General features: G+C 60.7%; 2 protein-coding genes across 12 annotated transcripts in view; one reads left to right on the top strand and one right to left on the bottom strand.

The window, feature by feature from the left end:
- Positions 1-2,907, top strand: part of Noc2l (NOC2 like nucleolar associated transcriptional repressor) — a 12,893-nt gene extending 9,986 nt beyond the window's left edge. For 7 of the 9 annotated variants that reach the window (XM_087214510.1, XM_087214509.1, XM_087214503.1 and 4 more), the window contains 5 exons: positions 580-723; positions 853-966; positions 1,723-1,861; positions 2,212-2,304; positions 2,550-2,907. In XM_087214510.1, coding sequence (XP_087070636.1) covers positions 580-723; positions 853-966; positions 1,723-1,861; positions 2,212-2,304; positions 2,550-2,656 — 597 coding nt within the window. In that variant the 3' untranslated portion in view covers positions 2,657-2,907. The remainder of the gene's footprint in view (positions 1-579; positions 724-852; positions 967-1,722; positions 1,862-2,211; positions 2,305-2,549) is intronic. The other 2 variants (XM_087214506.1, XM_087214505.1) reach the window with 1 other exon arrangement.
- Positions 383-20,208, bottom strand: Samd11 (sterile alpha motif domain containing 11). 3 transcript variants are annotated; one of them, XM_004863904.4, is made up of 14 exons: positions 19,370-20,208; positions 18,312-18,403; positions 14,648-14,829; positions 14,194-14,244; positions 10,672-10,763; positions 7,498-7,587; positions 7,195-7,329; positions 5,628-5,790; positions 4,774-4,889; positions 4,559-4,637; positions 3,973-4,484; positions 3,665-3,786; positions 3,357-3,467; positions 383-3,245 (listed from the first exon to the last, which is right to left on the bottom strand). In XM_004863904.4, exons 1-14 carry the CDS (start codon positions 19,857-19,859, stop codon positions 3,006-3,008), a joined length of 2,475 nt encoding a protein of 824 aa, XP_004863961.2. In that variant the 5' UTR covers positions 19,860-20,208; the 3' UTR covers positions 383-3,005. The 3 variants fall into 3 exon arrangements, with proteins under 3 accessions (XP_004863961.2, XP_004863960.2, XP_021099226.1); XM_004863903.4 differs by having other exon boundaries at positions 10,672-10,796; positions 19,370-20,207; XM_021243567.2 differs by lacking the exon at positions 4,774-4,889 and having other exon boundaries at positions 3,973-4,637; positions 10,672-10,796.

Genomic DNA, 20,208 nt, shown 5'->3' with positions numbered 1-20,208 from the left:
GGCCCTGGAAGGTGGATCAGCTCTGCTAGTCACAGGCAGGCTGGGCTACTGCTCACACCTGTGCTATACCTGGCTCAGGCCCATCCAGACAGGTGTGTGTGCAAGGCAGTGGTTGCACACCTATAACTGCACACATGCTGAGTCAGTCACACCTGGAGTGTGGCAGTTGCCTCTCCTTCCTGTGTTTTCTTGGGTGGTGATGCCTGGCAGTCAGGGTCCTGGGATTGCAGCCCTAGAGTAGGAATTGGGTTTTTTTTTTTTTTTTTTGGTAAAGTGCTAAACAGTAAACATGTACTTGAGGTTTTACAGGTTATGTGGTTTATCACAGCTGTTCTCTGCTTGTCTCTGCCCATAGTGCAAAAGCAGCTGAGAAGCAAATGGATACTGTGTGCGGTGGAGCTTTATTTACTAGACAGGCAGTGGATAGGGCAGGGCCTTTGGTGGGGGCTGATTTGCCCCCTCGGCCTGACCACCCATTTGTGCACCATTGGTTCTGAAATAGATTTCTGTTGTGGGTCCTGGGCTTTGGGTGTAAAGCAGTCCTGTTTGGGAGTTAGCTGAGCCCCCTTCCTTCTGCAGCTGAAGTCCTTCCTCCGGGAGTGCAAGGTGGCTAACTATTGCCGGCAGGTGCGCCAGCTACTGGAAAAAGTGCAGGAGAACGCAGAGTACATCCGAAGCCGCCGCCAGAAAGTGTCTTTTGGAGTGTCTGACCGGCATGCAGTGGTCAGTCGGGAGCTCATCTGGACAGGGATGGGGAGGGTGCGCCCTGAGAGCACCGGTTCAGGTGTGGCTGGGGTGGGTGTGATGCTGTGCCCAGCGTAGAGCGTGACCCTGGCCTGCCCAAACCCTCAGGATGCTTGGGAGAAACAGGCCCGGCAAGAGGGCACCACACTTAGCAGGTACTACAGCCACTGGCGGAAGCTGAGGGACCGAGAGATCCAGCTGGAGATCAGTGGCAAAGAGCGGGTATGGCGGGGATTGGGCGGGCTGGGCGGGCCATCTGCACTCAGATCTTGCACACTGGTGTGACTTAAGACCAGGCAGGGGAGATGGTGATTTTCCCCGTAGTTTGGGAGCCAAGGATGGCTTCAGCGGGGTGGGGCAGCGTTATGATTGGCTGACAGTGAACCCAGACTCAGCTTGGAGAGGCTGTCAGGTGTCATGAAGATCTGGCTAGAATTAGGGGGCTTCTCACTAAACCCCAGCTGCACTGGAGTGGAGGCCCCTCCCCCGGCTTATACCTGATAGGCTGAGGGTTTAAGGAGCAGTGTCACCCAGGCCATTCTATAGGCTCCAGGAAGGCGGGCGGACTTTTACCTTTGACTGGGCCTGGCCCTGGTGTAGAGTGACCTGAGGGACAGCTCCCTCCTCAGTACCATGTATAGGTGCACTGTTGGACCTGGCACAAGGCTGCCTAGTAGAAAAGCGGCCAAGCAGAGCCTTCATAGGGCTGGGGATGTAGCTCAGTAGTAAGCGCAAGGTCCTGAGTTTAACCCCCTGTACCGGAAAAACAAAAACAGCCCTCATGACGGGCTGGGCTGGAAGGTTTTAAGAGGGCCACTGGGGAAGGGAAGAATGGGATGTGGGGTTTGGGTAAAGCCTGGCGGCCGCTGTCCACCAACAAACCTGCTGTAGGACCTGGCTCATGGGGCTGTGGCTGAGCTGCGGTGGAAAGTACAGTAGCTCTACCCACCCTCTCTGCTGTACTGGTTTATTCTCCAGCTAGAAGAGCTGAATTTCCCGGAGATCCAGCGGCGGCGGAAGGTGGAGGACAGGAAGGAGGAGGACAGAAAGGAGTTCAGAGACCTATTTGACCTGGATAGTTCTGAGGATGAGGCAGCCACAGACTTCTCAGAAAGAGGTGGGCCTGTTCCACCTCAGCATGTACTCCTGCAGAGGGCCAGGCATGAGGGGGGCCCACATGTACCCTGGTGGGGCAGACCAGTTTGTGTGTCTTAGCCACTGGCTCCTCCTTTCCCTTTGAGGTGAGGGTCTCCCTGGGATTGAGCAGGCCCTTCCTTAACTATGTCTTATTCTCCACCTGTGTGTAGAGGTGTGGTCCTATTGCTCCAGCCCAGACCTGTGGCCCTGATGGGTGTCCAGGCAGGGCTTCCAGCCTGGCCCTCCCTCCTGCTTAGCCACACCCACCATGCCTTTGCTGGTGGGCCCAGGATGGGGGAGTCATGAACATGGACTCTTCTTGGTCCTCAGGGACAGCTGGGTCCCTGAGAGGTCAGCAGGAGGCAGAAGAAGAGGGAGATGACCAGAAAGACGAGGAGGAAGAGGACAGTGGCGCCTCTGAGGGTGAGTGGTTCCAGAGCTGGGCCTGGAGTCCATCTGGCAGCTGGTTGCAGTAGGGTGGCTCTAAGCCAGGCCCGTGCTCCTCCCTGGGGTGGCAAGCCAGCTGTTCTGTTCTCAGGGGCTCTAGCAGCTAGCTATAGCTGCACCAATAAATTAATTAGTGCTGTGATTAATTAGTGATGAGTAACCTCCAAGACTGGCTTCTTCCTGATAAAGCGGAATTTATGTAGCCTCATCTCTCTTTGCAGATGGAGGCCCAGATGCAGAGGCGGGGCTGGTCCCTGGCGAGCTGTGGCGGCTGGCTGAGGGGCCGCAGGATGAGCTGGAGGATCTGCAGCTCTCAGAGGAGGACTAGGGGCTCCTGCAGTGCCCCTGATTCCAGTGCCTGTGCAGCCTGAAGGGCAGTCAGCAGGTACAGCATGGCAGACCAGATAGTGAGAACTGTGCTGAGCTGCTGCCCAGATGAAGACCAGAGTTCCTCCCAGGCTGAGGGCAAGCTCCCTGGCCTGTCTCCTCCTTTGTCTTTGGTTTGTCTGCAGATCTCTGCAGTTACCCCAATCTTTGGAAACTTGTTCTTCTGCAGTCACACATTTTTCCTTTTAAAAATTCTTGGTATTTTTGCATCCAAAAACAAAAGGAACAAAATGCCTGAGGGAGGTAGGGCCACATGGAGCTGGGGAAGTGCTGGTGGCCCACCTGCCTGCTCAGCACAGAGGTTGGGAAGGGTCGGGGGCCCCAGGGGCCAGAGCCAGGGTCGAGGTTCCATTCTCCTGCTTGGGCGAGGCTCGGCCAGCAATGGGGTGGCTCTCCCCATAGGGGGAAGTGACTGTTGGTGACTGTTCTCCTGGGGTGAGCTCCGCAGGACCCCGAAGGGTTGGTGGCTGCAGCGGCAGAGCCACTGGGAAGCTGGCCATGTAGAAAACACGACCCAGGCGCTTGGCCACCTACAAAGAGACGAGCCTGGATCGGTGCCTGCTGGGAAGGGACTTGTGGGGCTGTCCTGCGGGCACAAAGCCTTTGTCCCCACCATCAACTGGAGCCCATGTCATGCTCACCTGGGCCCGGATCTTGAGGGCAGGCCCCAGCTTCAGTCCCATGGTGGTCAGCAGGTGCTCTTCAGTCAGCAGAGGCAGAGTCTCCCCATCGATTCCTTGTTCTCTGAACACCTGGGTGGGAAGGGTCTTGGTCAGCCCAGCAAGGGCCCCAGAACAGAGCCGGCTGCAGCTTTTAGGAGGGAGTCACAGGGAAGCAAAGCCCCTTCCGTGGGGCGTGAGTGAGCTGTGGGAAAGCAGGGCATGGGCTGGGGGCTTCGGGAGGGGACCCAGCAACCCCGCCTGGCCCCAGGGCCCAGCCACTCCCTCACCCGAGTATACTCGCTGCAGCCAGACAGGGCCCCCACGAAGTTGCAGACATCGTCCACTGTCCACTTGCTGATGTCCTCAGGAGCCGTGGCTGCCTCCCCGTCGAAGAGCCTCCCCGTGGCTCCTAGATAGGCAGGCAGGTGTCAGGAGAGCTTTGGCCCTGCCCTTCCCAGTCCCACCCCTCTGCCGACCCTCACTTGGCCGTATTAAGAGGAAACGGTTTTTCTTCCCAAATGAGCCGCCCATAGAACTCCCCTGGATAGCCAGGGTGAGCTCCGGAGCAAGAGACTCGATGCTTGTGGGTGCCCACCTGTGTGCAGGTAGGGGCTAACCGCATAGGGGAAGCCCAGGGGCAGGGGTGGAGGCAGGGTGGGCCCTGAGAGAGGCCTTTTCCCCTCCGTGCTGCTCCCTCCAGCTGGGGCTTGGGCTGGGGTGGAGCCCCGGTCCCCGGTAACTGCCGTCTCGGGGTCCTCTCCGTCTGAGTCTTTGGGCGCCTCCTCTGCGCCATCTTGAGCCCAGAGCGCAACCCCTGTTGGCTCCTTAGGTTCGCTGGGCCGGGCTACGGCAGAGGCAGTCCCCTCTTTCCGGGGAGCTCGGCAGGCAGACTCGTGGTGCGGAGTGGGGGGCCCAGGGCCCGGCGGGCCTTGGGGAGGCAGGGCTAGCAGCGGCGCCGAGCTGTGCTTGAGCACCAGCAAGGCCCCGCGCCGCTGCAGCTCCTCAGCGCTGTCCGGGGCGCGCAAGGCCGCCTCAGGCGCCAGCAGCTGCGGCCGGTGCGCGCTCTCCAACTCCTTCTGGCGAAGCAGTTCCGCCGACATCTCCAGCCTGGCTCGGGAGAGGAGACGGTGGATCAACCTGGGCACGCGCCTCCCACCTCCCTGCCCGCCTTCGGCACCTACCGAGCCAGGCTCTGCTTCCGCAGTAGCTCCTGCTGCCGGGCCAGCATCTCCGTCTGGGCGGGGGGCAGGAAGCCATAACCTGGGGGAAGAGACAGACCGGGGCCAGGGTGCCAGTGGTGCAGGCCGTCCAAACGCTCTGGGCATCAAACCTCGGCCCTCTCAGGAACAGCCTCACCGTCTCCCCCACGAGCCTGGTACACCTGCCTGCTCCTCACCTGGGGTCTGGCACAGAGCCGAGGGCACCCCCAAAAAGGGGGGCCTGAGATGGGAGCCCAGGGTGATGTGGGAGGCATTCTGGGGCGACAGCAAGGGGGGCGGCTGCGACAGCTCCCTGTGGACGGCAGGACGTGGGCGGCGCGCCGCGGGCCCAGCCCCCTCCGTACCCAGCCTTCCCGTAAGCCCTCGGCGCACCCCCCACCGGCTGCCGCTAATTGCTGGCCCGGCGGGCGGTCGATGCGCCAGCTCCTCCGGGCTCTGGGTCGCGCCGCCCCGGCCCCCCGCCAGCGGCGCCAATTAATCTCGGCGGCGGCGCGGAGGCGCTGACCCGGCGGGCGGCGGCGACTGCAGCGGTAATTACCGAGCCAGGCCGCCTCCCTCCTCTTCCCTGCCCGCACTCCCCCACCCCCTGCGGGCCCCGCGACCCGGGCGCGCGGTTTAATTAGCCGCGATCCGGTGTTCGGCGTCTGCAGCTGGCTAAACGCAGGGGCGGCCCGCGGCCCAGGCGTCCGCCCGGCTGCGGTACTCAGGCTCCCCTTACTCCCTCCCCGGAGTCCTTGGCCGACTTCCTTCGGGCAGAGTACCCCTCAGTCTTTTTCCCAACCTCCCCCGCGCCGGGAGCGGGGGCTCAGCTGTCCCAGAGGCACCTAGACTCCTCGGCTCCCCAGTTGCTCAAGGAAACCGGAGTGGCCTTTCGCGTTCCTGTCCAGGACGCTGGTCACCCGCACATTCTGCCCCCGAAACCGGGCCCCTGCCCAGCAGACTAAGCCCGAAGCTGAGCCCCGTGCGTGGGGCGCGCAGGACCCACTGCTGTGCGGCTGCGCTAAAGGGGTGAATCCCGCCACCCTAGTACCTCTCGGAGAAGGACGCGGCAGCTGTTGGCGTGGGCCCCTCGCGGTGCTGCGCCAGGCCCTGCTTCCGGCGCTGACCCGCTGCGGGTGAGGGCAGGTGGACGTCCAGGCTACTGGGGCCTCTCAAAGCTGCAGCTGCCACCTCCTGCCGGACCCGCATGAGATCTGCGGGCGGGGGTGGGGGGAGCAGTGACCCGGAGGCCGAGCTCGCCGGAGATTTTTCCCATCCCGGAAGCCTGCGAGCACCTGAGCCAGGCCCACTCCCGCCAGAGCCCTGCTCCCTCAGCCCGGAGGATAGCTGGGACCAGAGCAGGAGCAGCCACAGGGCAGGGGAGACGGATCGCCCGAGTGAAGTGCGGTGGGAGACTGCCACCTCCCTCGCAACCCCAGCTACAGGACTCCAGGTGCTGACTCCAGGGGTCCCTCGGGACAAGGCTTCTGGGCCAGCTTCCGAGGCGCTGTGTCAAGGTCCCAGGAGTGGGAATGGGTCTCGAACTGGGGTCTGCCTCGTGATCCCCTCCGAATGGGAGCCGGAAAATTTGAGATCTTGACACCCAGACACGGCTGGAAAGAACTTGTCACTCTCGGCCACGGAAGTAGACAGCACCGCCATCCAGCATTGCCACGAAAGGGCACGCGGGGCCCCGCGCTCCCCCTCGCAGGCCGCTCCACCGCCACAGCCTCTGTTTATAAATTAATTACCCGAAAAGCGGAGGTGGGCCTGCCCTGGGCCGCGCGCCAGCCCGCAGAGCGCCGAGCCTGGCCGGCAGCCCGCCCGCGTCGATCCCGATCCCCGCCCCCCCGCGGTATTTGGAGCCAGCTCCGCGGTGGGGGTGGCGCGCGCGGTGATTGACAGAGGGCTCCCGCCTCGGCCGAGACCCTCCCCCGCACAGGCCAGCATAGCCGGCCCCAGGCAGGGCACGGAAAGCAATTAAAAGGGAAGATTTTTAAATTATTAACATTTGGTGAATTATTCAGGCTCTCAGTGCCTGAGCTGCCCTGGGGGACCGTGCCTTGTGCAAGAGGAAGTCCTGCCCCCTGTCTGCCTCGGCCCCCGCCCGCCAAAAAAGCAGAGCTGGCCCCTGAGGCAGAGTACAGGGCAATCGGCCTCCCTGGGGCTGACCAGAGGGTCAAACAGGGCTACTGGGTGTCGAGGGCAGGGGCAGTGCTTCGACTGGGGCTGCTGAACAGCAGTGAGACCATCGTGGCCAAATCCTAGCTGCCCCTGTCCAGGAGGATCTGGCACAATCTCAGCGTGACTGCAGGTCAGTGTTCACTGGCTCACGCTTGTGCCTGGACTGGTGTGGGAGTGAGGAGGAACAGAAACAGGCCTCCGGGTCTCCTGAACAGGGCAGGAGACAGCTTGCTCAAGTTTCACATCCCCTTGCACCTGGGCTCAGCCACAAGTTAGGTGTGGGCCTGGTGGCCATGGCGGTGGGTGGCCCCCAGGGATGAGCAGCTAGGAACACATCCAGTCCTGCCCCCCATGGCAGTCGGATATCCAGGGTTTGTTAAAGGGGGTAACTGAAGGGCACATATGGGGGGCAGGGATCATGTAGGGGCACGCACCATGGGTGGGGAGGCCCAGAGGGTAGAGACGCTGAGGGTCCTCAAAGGTGCTGCCCTCACTGAGGGCTGACACGAGCCGCCGATAGTGGTCCTCAGGGGCCATGCTGGGCCCCAGTTCCGGCAGCAGCAGGGTATCTGGATTGAGGGAACACATGCTGAGGGTGCTTCTTAAGTTACTGCCAATGGGCAGAGGCAGGACCCCTCTTACAATCCCCTCCCCAGGACTGAGGGGTCTTCAGGAGTCAAGGACTAGACCCACTTCCTCCTCCAAGGACCTGTCCCCCACCCCAGGCAGGCTCCCACCTTGGGGGGACTTGCTTCGGGCCCGCTTTGCCGAAGAGCAGTCACTGCTGATGTGAGGAGAGCAGCCCAGCCTCCTGCCTAATGAGTCACCTGTGGAGGGGGGAGATCAGGGCTTGGAGAGGAGGAATTTAGGGAAGGCCAGATGGGGAGCAACTGACTCCTGCCCTAGCTCAGCTGGCAAACCCTACCAACCGCCACTCAGGGGACCCTTTGTCCTGGCCTTCACCTGATGGGCCAGCAGACCCAAGGATACCATGGCGAGGCTCTGCACAGAGGTAGAGGAAAACTGGGGACAGCCTCCCACGGGCACCCTGGGGGCCCAACCAACCAGTCTCATGTGCAGGTCAGGACTGTTCCCGGATCCCCTTGGAAAACAGAATCTACCTTCTCCTCCTAGGACACGGGTGTGAAGGGTGGGGTGGGGGCCGAGAAGCCCCACACACCTTTTCCTGGTCAGTGAAGCCCCTCCACTCCACTCCACTCCGGGACCTCCCTCACCCCGTTACCCGAAGTCAGGGTCCTTCCTCTCCATTGCACTCGGCCCTGGCTGTCACACACCTGCCCACCTGCCCAGCCAGGCCTGTGGTCCTGAGGGAGCCCAGAGTACCTTACTGCTGTGAACAGCCCCTGCGTGCCTGGCACCAGGCTAGGCCCAGGCTGCACCCCTGATGTCCCCTCTAGGCCCCACGGCTCACACCTCCATCGACATCCCAGCCCAAGCACCTCCTGTCAGTTCCTCCTGAGCTCCTTGACCCAAAAAGCCAGGAGTCTGCTGAACAGCCTAGGCCCTGCTGCCTCCGGCCCTCATTCTTACCGGTCCCTGGATGGGTGGGGCAGGGAGCTGACCTCTGTGTGATCCAAACATTCCACACTAAGCCTAACACCTCAGGAAATGGGGCTACCAAGCCTGTGAGCCCCAGAAGCCCTACCCTGCCATCAGGTCCAGCGCCTCATTCCTTTTTCTTATTCCCTTAATCTGTCATTTTTATCAGGCTGGGAAGTGTGGCGGTACCAAGAGCCCCAATCAATCTCCACATTACAGTTGACAGAATGGTGCTAATAACTTATCGATCTCAGCCACCTTACTGCCACTGGTCTGGATGGCCAGACCTAAACTCTGCCCCAGAGAGAGGGCCAGTTCTCATTGCCTGGACAGGGTCCCTACCCGGCTATGGACCAGTGGATGGTACCTGGCTACATCTGAGGTAGTGAGCAGAACATCAGAGACCAACAGACAGGAGGGGCTGCTGCCATGCCAGATGGAGAGGTGGGTCTTGCAGGGCTGGGCAGCTTGGTCCCACTCCATACTTGCTGCCCACTGAACACATGCACAGCACACCCTTTACATACTCTCCTTCTCCCCCCGCCCCCTCTCCTGGAATTGAACCCAGGGCCTTCACACTGAGCTATATCTTCAGCCCTTTTATTTTGGGACAGGATATTGTTAAGTCACTAAGTGGCCCAAGTTGGGCTCAGATTTGGGGTCTTCCTGCCTCAACCTCCCCAAGTGCTGGGATTACAGGCACGCACAGACACACCCAGCTCCTTAAAAGGTTTAGTAAGAGTTTGAAGTCCATCTGCTCCTCATTTCAACAATGAAAACTCCCTCTCAATCTGGGAGGCCGAGCAGGAGAATTGAAAGTTCAAGCCTAGCCCAGGCAATTTAAGAGACTTAATGAGACCCTGTTTCAAAATTAAAAGCAAAAGGGCCAAGGATTTAGCTCAGTGGTGCTGCCACCTGCCTCGAAAGCGCAAGGTCCTGAGTTTGATCCCCGGTACCAAAAAAAAAAAAAAAGCAAAAAAGACCTGAGGATGCAGCTCAGTGCAAAGGACCCCCCTGGGTTCAAATCCCAGTGCCACAACAACAAACCCCACTCTTCTCTTTTTTGCTGGGGCCTGGGGGGCTCTTCTTGCTCCTGAAAAGCCCAGGGGAGGTAACCCTGGGGTGGGGTCACCCCAAGATGAGACCTAGCCCTATAGCTGCCTCGATGAGGCCACATTTACTCATGGACACACATACTTAGGCACACAGAGTTGGCTCATGCATGGAGGTGGAAAAGGACAGGCATACTGGAAATGGGTGGTAGACCTCACCTCGGGGGCAGGGATATGAAGCTACAAGATTTGCTAGTCCTTCCTCCCCAGGAAGAAGCAGCTCAGTGAGGGTGTCTCCTGGACCACAGAAAGTGAGAAGCAGTAATGGGCTGAGAGGGCTCAGTCCTTAAGGAACAAAGGTGTGAGGCACACTGGACCCTTGCACACAAATAATCACACAAGGAAGACACCCGGCCATGGAGCGTGTCCTGGCCCTGGCCCTGGTTGAGGGCAAGGCCCACAGGGCTGTGTCAGAACGAGCTGGCCTGCCCATACCTGAGGACCCTCCATGCTCAGGCTGCAGGGAGGGCCTGCTGCTCAGAACATCTCAATCACTGCAGGGCTCCCTCAGCTCCACCTGATCGATGGGGCAATTAGATTTTATCAGCGGCCTGCTCAGCTGCCTCAGAGGCTCCAGAAGCAGTGACCCCCCACTCCTGCCGCCAAAGGCCTCTGAGCACATGGGGGCTCTGATGGGGTGGTGGGGGTGGGGTGGGGTGGGGTGGGGTGGAATACACCTAGCGGGAAACATCCTGGCTCTGGGCAGTGCCCCGGGCCCTAAGCTGCCCCCACCCCTAGGTCTCCCTGGCAGTCCAAGGGCTCCTGGGCCAGCACCCTCCTGCCTGCCTCGAGGAGGTCTGGGCTGCAGGAGGGCCATTCCCTCCGGGACCAGGGTGGGCATGGGCTGTGGGTTGGTGGGTGGATGAACATGCTTTTGCCCACAGGAGCTGTTCTCTGGTGGGGGCATTTCTGAGCCTCTGTGAGGCCCGTGCCTGCTCTGTGAGGAGGGGCTGGCATGACCTCCGCCACTCCAAGCCCACACCAGCAGCAGCCACAGTGGAGCCGATGCCTCTGCCGCCTGTCTGCCTGGCTGGCTGGGATTAACACAATTACCATCACAGGGAGGCCCGGGGGGACAGCTCGCCTCACACCTCCTGCCTTCTCTGCTGGCCTCCCTGGCTGCCCGCCAAGGTGCCCAGAGCTGCTGAGCAGAGACATGTGGAGGGCTGCTGTCCTTGGGCTGAGCCAGTGTGGCCCTGGCGGCCCTGTCCTCTCCCTCAGGACTCCAGTGCTCCTCACCTGTGGGTCCCAGGCCAATCTCCACGCTGCCTCTCTGGAATTCACAGCGACTCTGATGCTCGGGCATAACGAGGTGGTGGTTTCGATGTACACTGGATATGAGAGTAGGAAGGCTGCTGTCCTGGCTGCAGCAGAGCAAGACAGAAGGACAGGCCCATGAGCACCCACACAAGTGTGAGCCTGCTGAGTGTGAGCGTGGGGACAGTGAGTGCTGAGGGAGTGAGCCATGTGCACACCTCTGCATGGGGCTGACACCCACAGGGCAGACCCCAGGGAAGCAGGGACCTGGCCCTGGAACCCTCCACAGCTCCCAGCTGGTCTGTGCCAAGTTGGGGTGGCTCCCCCTGCCATCCTGTCTGCAGAGGGCATCGTGTTGCTCCTGATTCCTGCCTTGGGGGGCAGCCCTGTGTTCACCTCCTGATGGACAAGGCCAGAGAAGTCATGCTGTCATACATGTGTTGCCAGCTCTTGCAGCAACAAGGCATGTGCCCTTTTGATTAAAATGTGCAACCACCCCCCAGCCAAAATTTCATCCAGTAAGAACACTGAGGTTTGGGCCAGAGTGCTGCAACTGACAAGATGCATGCCAAGTGCACACAGCGCCAGCAGTCACAGGCAAGCTCTGCAAGCAGGCTGTTCAGGACACCCTGCTGTCCCCAGACTTACGTTTAATTCTCTCTAGAGAAAAGGAGGGCACCTCTTGGGATTCTGTGAGCAACCCCACCATCAGCACAGCATGGGAGCAAGACAGGAAGCCAAAGCCAGGACAGAGGGGTAGGGGTGCCTAGTGCCTCCAGTACATGCCCTGTACATGCCCTCCCAACCCACCTGTAACAAAGCAGCCACCTCCTCGGCACTGATGCTGGCGGAGACTCTGCTCGGTGACCAGGAGCCAACCCTGAACCTCATTAAATAGTCCCTAGCCCTCATCCCTAGCTGGCTGGAGCTGAGCTAATCCAGGGCTACCCCTAAGCAGATCTGTTTCAGCACCAGACCCCGGAGAGCGGTCCCAGAGCCCCAGGAGGTCCAGACAGAATTTGCTCCCTGCCCCCATGAAAGCAGGGCAGGTGGGGAGTAAGTGGTTTATAGGATTAATCAGCACAAGGCTCATCCCCATCATCCTCACTGATGTAGGGTGGGGACAGAACTGCTATCCTCAGCACTGGGAGAGGCCCAGGGCCAGCCTGGCACAGAGCCACAGCTGCCACAGGGCTGCTCCCTACAGCGACACCCTCCTGGATCCCAGCCTGGTCTGGCAGGCTGTGAGGCGCTCCTTCCTAACCTGCATCGGGACCAGCTGCCACGAGAGCTATCAGCTCCTTCATGCTCTCAAGGTTCATTGAGGCCCGAGGAGGGGAGAACCAGGACCTGCACCTGCCATCCACCCTCCCACTTTCTGCTTTGGGAGTTCACTTCTCAGGTCCCCAAATGGCCCAGTCCTAAAAACCTGTTCTGGTCACTCAGTTAACAAATTACGTTCTTTTGTGTGAAGAACTGTAGAGAAGTGTCATACGCTCCAGACTGAAGATGACGAATGCTGCGGGTGGCATCACAGCATGGGGTCTCCAGCACAGCCCGCAGGAGGCTGCCGGGGCACCAGGGAGAAGAACCCTGCCTCCCCTCCAAGGCCTCCCCACCTCAGCTACCTCATGACACTATGCAGTCCAGCCCTTCCCCATCGCTCTGGCAGCTCGGGGGCCCTAGGAGCCTAGAGGCCATGTTCCCAGCCTGCAGACCATGCTGGGGGAAAGCTTACAAGGAATAGGGGGAACCTCTGGGTCTCTGTTCCTCACGTAGGCAGCCCTACTGTCAACGGTAGGGCTGATCAAAGGGACAGAGATGGACGGACAGATGGATGGATGGATGGGTGTATGGATGGAAGAGGGCAGGCAGTTGAGTGGAGAGTAATAGAGATGGACGGATGGATAGAGACTGGAGACAGAAGGACAGATGGATGGGCTCACAGACAGAACTGGGCAGGGGCAGCATAAGGCGGTTGGGCCTAAATCATGCACAGCTCTCTGTCCAGGTACTGGGGGCTGTGTTGCAGGTGGGGGCAGAGTGGTGGTCAGTCCTTCAGGCATGCTGTGCCCTCTTCCCTGCAACTGCAGCTCCCTGGTGTTAAATCTAGAAAATCACACCAACCCTTTCTGGGGCTTCTGCAGGCCAGGGGGCCACATGGACACAGGCTGGGCTCTTTCAAGCAGCACCCAGGCTGCAGTGGTCCATGTTGTCCCTGGACTCTGCACAGACACTCGGCCCCCTCCTGACACCCCAAGGCCAGTGGGTGTGAGGCAGGCTGCAGGCAGGAGAGGCAGTTAATATTAGGGGTACAGTCACTGGGGTCCCTATAGGTCTCACTGACAAGTTCATCCGGTAGAGTCCCAGTAAAAAGCTCATAAAATGTCATCAGTGTTCATGAGGATTCATAAAAGTGATCAGTCGAGCTGGCACTCCAAAATGAGGTGGAAATAAGTTTAAAGATGTTTTTATGTAATTTGGCTTCAGAATGCAGACATTCTCAAAGACAAATGATAACACATCTGGCATAGAGCCAGGATGAGCCCCCTCCTGGCTGTGTGGCTGGGCCTCGGGGAGACCAGCTGCTGACAGCTCTGGACAGGATGGCCACCCTGGCCACTGGACACCCACTACTTCCCTGCTCCACCCCTTCTGCTGTGCTTCCCTGGAAGCCATGGAGTAGCCAAGTCTTAACTTGACTCCACTAGCCAGAAACCACAGACTGACCAGTTCTGGCCCTCAGGAGCCAGAAACCTGTGTCAACTCTAATGCCCCCGCTTTCTCATCATGGCCTGTCCTTTCTGCTTCCTTGCTACACCTTGGATTTACACCCCAACTGCCTTCACAGGATAAGTCTGTGTGGTCCCAGGCAAGCCCCCAGCCTGTCCAAGGGGCCTCCTGCCAGAAAGATCTTCATGAAACACACACCTGTCATTCCCCTCCCTGCTCAAGAACTTTCCATAACTCCCCCTGCCTAGAAGACAAAGCCCAACTGGCCCAGCATCCAAGGCCCAGACCTTCAGCATCTAATGGAACCAACCCTGCTGAGTTTACCTCCTCCTTTTCTCATCATGCCTTCCCTCATTTCTCCACAACTTTGCAGATCCCTCTTCCCTAGCAATCTCCTACACATCCTTCAAGACTCACTCAGATACCACCTGAGGCTCTGAGAGGGTAAGGTCACAGCATTGTCCTCAAGCAGTTGGCCTCAAATGGACAGTCCCGGAGGGGGTGTGGCTTGGCTCCAGGGCTGGGGTGCTCAGAACCCTTGTGAGGTTGGGCACAAGCCTATACTGGCTGAACTGTGTCCCCTGATCTCATCCAGACAACAGGCCACCTGCATCTTAGGCAGAGTAAGAAGCAGACACATCAAACCTGGCACTCTGGCCAGGACAGTGGACAAGAGACCACAGGCAGAGGGGGGCAGAGGAGCAGGGATCCTTCATTTCAGAAGCAGAAGCAGAAGGCGCAGAGCAACAGAAGCTAGCGGGAGACCCCTACCTGCAGGATGTCTCTCGGAAGGAGATGTTCACGTCCCAGTGGGTGTGGACTCTGCAGGGAGAGAAGCCAAGGGTCAATGCAGCTCCAGCACCAGCTCCGCACAGCAGAGCATGCGAGAAGCCAGAGGCAGTGAGCCAGGGGCAGCTTCCCATGCCTGGCTCCACCTGCCAGCAGCACCCCTGGACAGACCCAGAGGCCGGAGCCGAGCGGGAAAGAACTGCACTGACTCTGCCCTGAGCCATGCTGGGGGCTGAGGGTTCCTCAGACTCAACTTATTCCACTGAAATCCAATTCCCAGTTGGTAGGAGAGGGCCCCAGGATGGGACATCAGCGAGGTAACAGCTCCTGCCGGTGTCCCACCCTCTGCAGCTGCATCCCCGGAAGATCCTTAGTCTCGATGTCCCTGTTCCCACAGGACCTCCCCACCTCCTGGGCCTGGCCACAGAACAAGCACCTTCTCTTCATGATACGGACGTGTGGGGCATCCTCCTGCTTCAAGCCGGGCCGCCGCCCACAGGCCGGGCCACCCCCGTCACTGTCTCCGTCACTGGCAGAGAAGCTGGGAGTCCTCTCCTTCTTCAGGGCACGTGTCTGGGGCAGGGCGACTGTCCTCCTGTCTGCCAGCCGCCCCCGGTTCTGGGCAAGTGGGAGGAGGAAGGTGAGGCCAGCCTAGGCCTCCGGCTCCTGGGCCCGTGGGTGCAGAGCCATCCCGAGTGTGCAGGGCCCACATGGCGATGGTCCTAGGATGGGCTGTCACTCCCAGCAGCTCTGTGCCCAGATCTCCGGCCTGCTGCGGTCTGTGTCAAGCCCAGAGCAGGGCTCTTGGACTAGTGCTGGTGGATATGCAGCCAGCAGGCCGTGACCTGTGTGTGTCTGCCTGAAATCCCATCATACCCTATGTCGATCCCTCAAACTGGCTGTCACCAACATCAACAAACAAAGTTCTTTTTTCTTTTGTGTTTTTGCAGTGCTGGGGAAGAGGGGGCCGTTGCTCTGTGTCCTTTGGTTCTGCTTCTGGAACTCGGGCCCCCTGTACCTCTGCCCTCCTATAAGAGATCTACCCTTCAGCCACAACCCAGCACCCCTTTTCCATGTTGTGAGCGCCAGGCAGAGCCAGCTTGGGGCTGTCTGAAGAATGAGGCCTAGGGCAGAGCTTTCTGCAAGGTGAGTTTCTTTCTCTTCTGTACCCATCCATGGAGCAGGTGTGTGGAGCCACGTGTGCCTCAAGTGAGAGGCTCTGCATACACGCAGCACAGGTGTGGGCAGAGCTCACACGCATGTGCCAGAGCAGCATGAGTGTGTGCAGCCCATCTCAGCTTTCTCAGATCTCCCTGAGCCTGTAGGTCCTACTGCCCAGGGAGAAAAAGAAGTCACTGATTATTTCCAGTGTGTAGAAGGTTTTTGTTTATTTGCAAACAGGCTGCTGGCTCCAAGGAGGCACAGGCTTTGAGAGTATCTCATTCCCTCTTCTCTGTTCTGTCTTGGGGGCCTTCCTGAAGCCCCCATTACCATAAGGAAGGGTCCTCAGCACACCCATGAACTTGGGGAAGGGCTCAAGGGGGCCCTGCTCACTCCCCATCTTCCAGGACCCAAAGGTGGTCTGTGTGCCATGCCTGTCCGCCCAGGCAAAGGGCTTCTCTGTAGACACAGATACCCCGGAGGCTCAGTGCCACCCGGCTCAGTGTGGACAGGGCCCTCTTCTGGCTCTGGAAGCCACAGTCTCCCCCACACTGGTCCTCATACATCTGCTGTCCCCATGCCATTTTCCTCTGCAACACAGTAGTGTGTACTGGGGCAGGGTGGCAGGATGAGAGGGTCTACTTGGTGGCCCCTTCTGCATTTTTTTTTGGTACCAGGGATCCAACTCAGGACCTTGTGCTTGTGAGGCAGGCAGTGGAACCACTGAATTAAATCCCCAGCCCCTCTGGTGGCCCCTTCTGAGACCTGCCAGACAGCAGAGCCTGCAGGAGGCTGTAGGCAGGAGCTCTTGTTTATCCCCTAGGCCTCTGTCAGCTCACAGGCTCCAGACCATTTTCAACAGCCCTTGCCTGTCTAGGGTGTCCTCTTCCCTTTCCTAGACTGCTGGAGCCCAAGTGTGGGGACCTTGGGAGGCTCTGCAGTCCCCCAACATCCTGCCTTTCTGCTTTCAGTAAAATATTCTCTTCAGAAAAAAAGAAAATACATTTCCCTTTGCCTCTCATCTGTGGGATGGGGCGGGGGGGGCGGGTTGAAGGTTTGGAAGGAGGCCAGAAGCAGCTGGCTGGAAATAAACCCAGGCTGTATGGCACCCCTCAGCCCCATGATGTACAGACCTGGGCACAGGAAGCCTCTAGCCCCAGCCCCTGCCACACCTTGAGGGCACCTGGAATGGATAGGTCTGGGATTGCTCCTCAAGGAAGCCCCTGGGGGAGGGGCACTGAGGACTCAAGTGGTCTCCCTGACCTTGCCATGGGACAGGTAACACATGCTTCTCCTCACTCACTGGAGATCTCAGCCAGTTCCCTTTGTTCAACTGATTTGAGAACTTGGCCCCTAGCTAAGACCCAGCGCCTCCTGAAACAGTGAGAGTGGGTGCCTAGCATGCATGGGTCCTAAGCCTCATGCATATTAAAGTTCTGTCCCTGGAGTATCTGTGAGCATGAAGTATGCACACACCCATGGACCTCACCAAGGGCTTAGGGGAGCCAGCCTCAGTGTGAGAAATGTGGGTGGAAAGAAGGGGGCCCATGGAGCTCCTCAGGCCCAGGTTAGGTTGTCTGTCACACAGCGCAGTGATCGGGAGCCCAGATGGATGGGCAGCCCCATCCCTTTCTGACTGCAGATTTACCATTTAAGGTGAGGGGGTTACTGATGCTGTGCTCAGGCCCCCTGCTTCCCCACTCTTGTGCAGGCTGATAGCAGTAGAAACCCCCTTCCCCCAAACAGAAAACAAAACTCTGGGGAGATGAGCCTGGAGGGTGGGTACCCAGAGGACCCCTCTCCAGCACCAGCTGTTTGTAGGGTACAGCAATGAAGAGAGACTGGCCTCTTGCCCCGGCAGGCAGGAGGTGGCTGTCTGAACACACCTGTGGGAAGCTCTTGTGCAAGTGCACACCCGTGTGTACTGAGCACGAGTGCGAACTCACGTGGAAGCTGTTGGTCCATGTCAGACTGTGTGGGGTGAGTACATGACTCCCCTTCCCTTGCCCAACATGCACGCATCTGAGGCTTCCCAGCCTGTCCATGTTATGGCCCTGGGGGTCCAAGAGGAATCCAGGCCCTCCACACCCAGTCCAAAGGAAAAAAGCCCAGGTGGCAACCTAGGTTCTCTCAAAGCTCTCGGTGCTCTGCCTCTCCTGTGGGGGGTGCTGCTGGGCCCCCACCTCAGAACCATGGCCTTTTCCACCAGGGGCTTTACTTTGGTCCCTCTTCAGAGCCAGTTTCCCTTTTAGATCAATCACAGCCTGAGCATGCATGCTTCTGCAGACCAATCTCTCCTGCTCTAAAGGCCAGTAAGGACTTCAACAGACTGTCCATCCTGGGTGGAGGGGTTGCACCAAAGAATTGTCAACTCCAGCTCTCTGGTCAGCCTCGCTCCAAAGACCCTGCCCTGACTGGGCTCTGTAGCACCAGGACATTTGGAAATCCAGGCTTTGCAGAGTAAGACTCCAGCCCTCCACACCCAGAGCCTCAGCCCAGCGGATCCAGGCCAGCCAGCAGCACTGTCACATCCCACAGTGAGCCAGCCTCTAAGCAGCTGGGCCATATGACTTGGTGACCACCAGACCAGGGCCCATGATGAATGGCATTACCGGGGGGGGGGGGACCCTGGGTGTCTGTTCCCAGAACTTGAGGAGGTGCCAAGCCACGAAGAGGGAGAGGGGCTGCTGCAGAACTGCAAGACTCCTGAGTCCAGGCTTGGAGGGGCCCCTGTGCCTCCGGGTTCCCACTTCTTCTCAGGTACAGGCTGGAGAGCAGAGCAACCCCCCCCCCCCCCGCGCACTGCCTTCCCTGGGGAGGCTCCCTCTTGCACACCCAGGGTGAGGTTGGAACCCCCAGTCCTAGAAAACACCGGCACCAGCCAGCCCTGCAGGGGAAGACCACACTTCTCTGATCCCCACCCTAACTCCCAGTCTCACCACCGGCGAGGATATTCGACAGCCCGGACAATCGCAGATCGGAGGGTGCACCTGCAGGATCCCCTTGGACATAAGCGTCTTCAGACTTTTTCCTGCCCGGAGAGCCGAGAGAGTAAGTGAGGAGTGGCCCGGGCGCAGGTGGAGCGGCCCGGGAAGGCGGCGGTGGGGGCTCTCCGGCAGGTGCACAGAATCACACCGATCTCCCACACCCTCCGCCCTCCAGCGTCCGAGGCTGCCGCCCGCCCTACCCCCCCGGACGCGGCGGTGATCTGCTGGGCCCGAAACTCGTCCTGGCTAGCGCCCTCCCCTCCCCGGAGGAAGGACGGCCTCCTACCCGCCCCCGGCGCCCTCCGCTCCGCTCCGCCCTCTCCGGCCGTTCCCGCGGGAGGCCGCGGGCAGGCCGAGGAAGGCAAGCCCGGGAGAGGTGAGCGGCGCGGCGGAGCCGGGCCTGCGACTGCTCCTACAGCAGAAAGGGGGTGATCAGCGCGGAGTGTGAACCGAAGCTACCGCGTCCCCAACTTTTAAACTCCCCCGCCACGCTGGGCGCTCGCCATTCTGCTAGGTATCCCGGGCTCAGGACGCCTCACCTTCGGGGCTGCGCTCCTGACCGAATGCGTGAGTCCGGCCGCCTGGGCTCGGATTCCGCGCGCCCCCGCCCGCCTTTCCTTCTTCCGCGCGCACCCGAAGAGCACCTTCCACTCCCGCCGGAATGCACGGCTCGGCGCCCGGGGAGGGGTGGCCCCGGAGTTCCCATAAACTTCCTCTGGCCCTGTAGGCTCAGGATCCTCACCGCCCGCCTGTGGGTAACCCGGGGTCCTGGGGCGCCTGGCCCGGGCTGGGGAAGGAGGAGGCCGAGGGCGCTCGGCTTGGCGACCCAGGCGACCGGCCGTGCGGGCATCGGGGGTGTGCGGGAGGGTGTCCCTGAGTCGGCCCTGGAGCTGCAGCGCCCCCTCCAGGCCGAGACCCGGCCTCCCAGGTGGCAGAGCGAAGGGCGCCGCAGCCAGCGGAGGAGACTGACGGCAGCCCCCCCCCCCCCCCCCCCCCCCGTGCCCCAGCACCTTTGTGGCGAATGCTGCGCTTCCAGTCCTTGGCCGTCTCGCGGCCGCTGACGAACTGGAACTCGTTGGGCGTGAGCCACTCCCCGCGGTGGCGGATGGATGGGCCCTTGCTGCCCTGGCAGAGTTTGCGCACGTAGAGCAGTGCGTGGTTGGCGCCACACTCCACCTCGATGCAGGGCTCGCCGTTGTCCAGCAGCGGCTGGAAGTCTGGCGCTGAGGCCGCAGAGGCCGAGAAGCGCTCCAGGGCCAGCGGGTCTCGGGGCGGCGGAGGGAAGGCGCGCGGGGGCCGAAGCGGCGGGGCCAGCAGCGTCTCGTAGCCCGAGGCCGGGGCGGGTAGCGAGGCCGCTGGGGGCAGGGCGGCCGCGGCGGGCAGGGGAGCCAGGTAGCCCGGCAGCGGCGGCAGGGGCAGGGCCGCCAGGGCCGGGTGGAAGGCGGCCAGGGCGAGGGCCAGGTCCTCCCGGCCCGCAAGCTCCTTCTTGACCGCCGGCATGGCTCGCCGGCGCCCCTCAGTCGGCTCTCTGCGGGCGGCGCAACTTACTCCGGCCGCTCTGGAGTTGGGTCTCGGGGCCCAGGGCGCGCCCCGCCACTACTGGGTCCCCGCGCCTGCCGCCGCCACGCCGCCAGCCGGGCTGCCTCCGACAGCGGCCTGGACGGCCGGCGGGGCCTCGGAGGCGGGAGACATGCTGCTGCCGTCGCTGCCTCCGGCCCTGGCCCTGGGGCTCCCTCAGGTCGCCGGAGTCACTTGCGCCCACGCACCGGGGCGGTCCCGCGGCGCGCTCGCCAGCCGGCCAGCCGTGAGGAACCTCGGTGCAGCCAGCCCCGCTCCCCGCGCGGCCCGG

The sequence above is a fragment of the Heterocephalus glaber genome, unplaced genomic scaffold, assembly GCF_053883595.1.
Source record: "Heterocephalus glaber isolate CG9 unplaced genomic scaffold, H.glaber_assembly_v1.0 deba00001447, whole genome shotgun sequence".
Classification (NCBI taxonomy): Eukaryota; Metazoa; Chordata; class Mammalia; order Rodentia; family Bathyergidae; genus Heterocephalus; species Heterocephalus glaber.
Note: the sequence above shows the minus strand (reverse complement) of the source record. Positions and strands in the feature narration are given on the sequence as shown.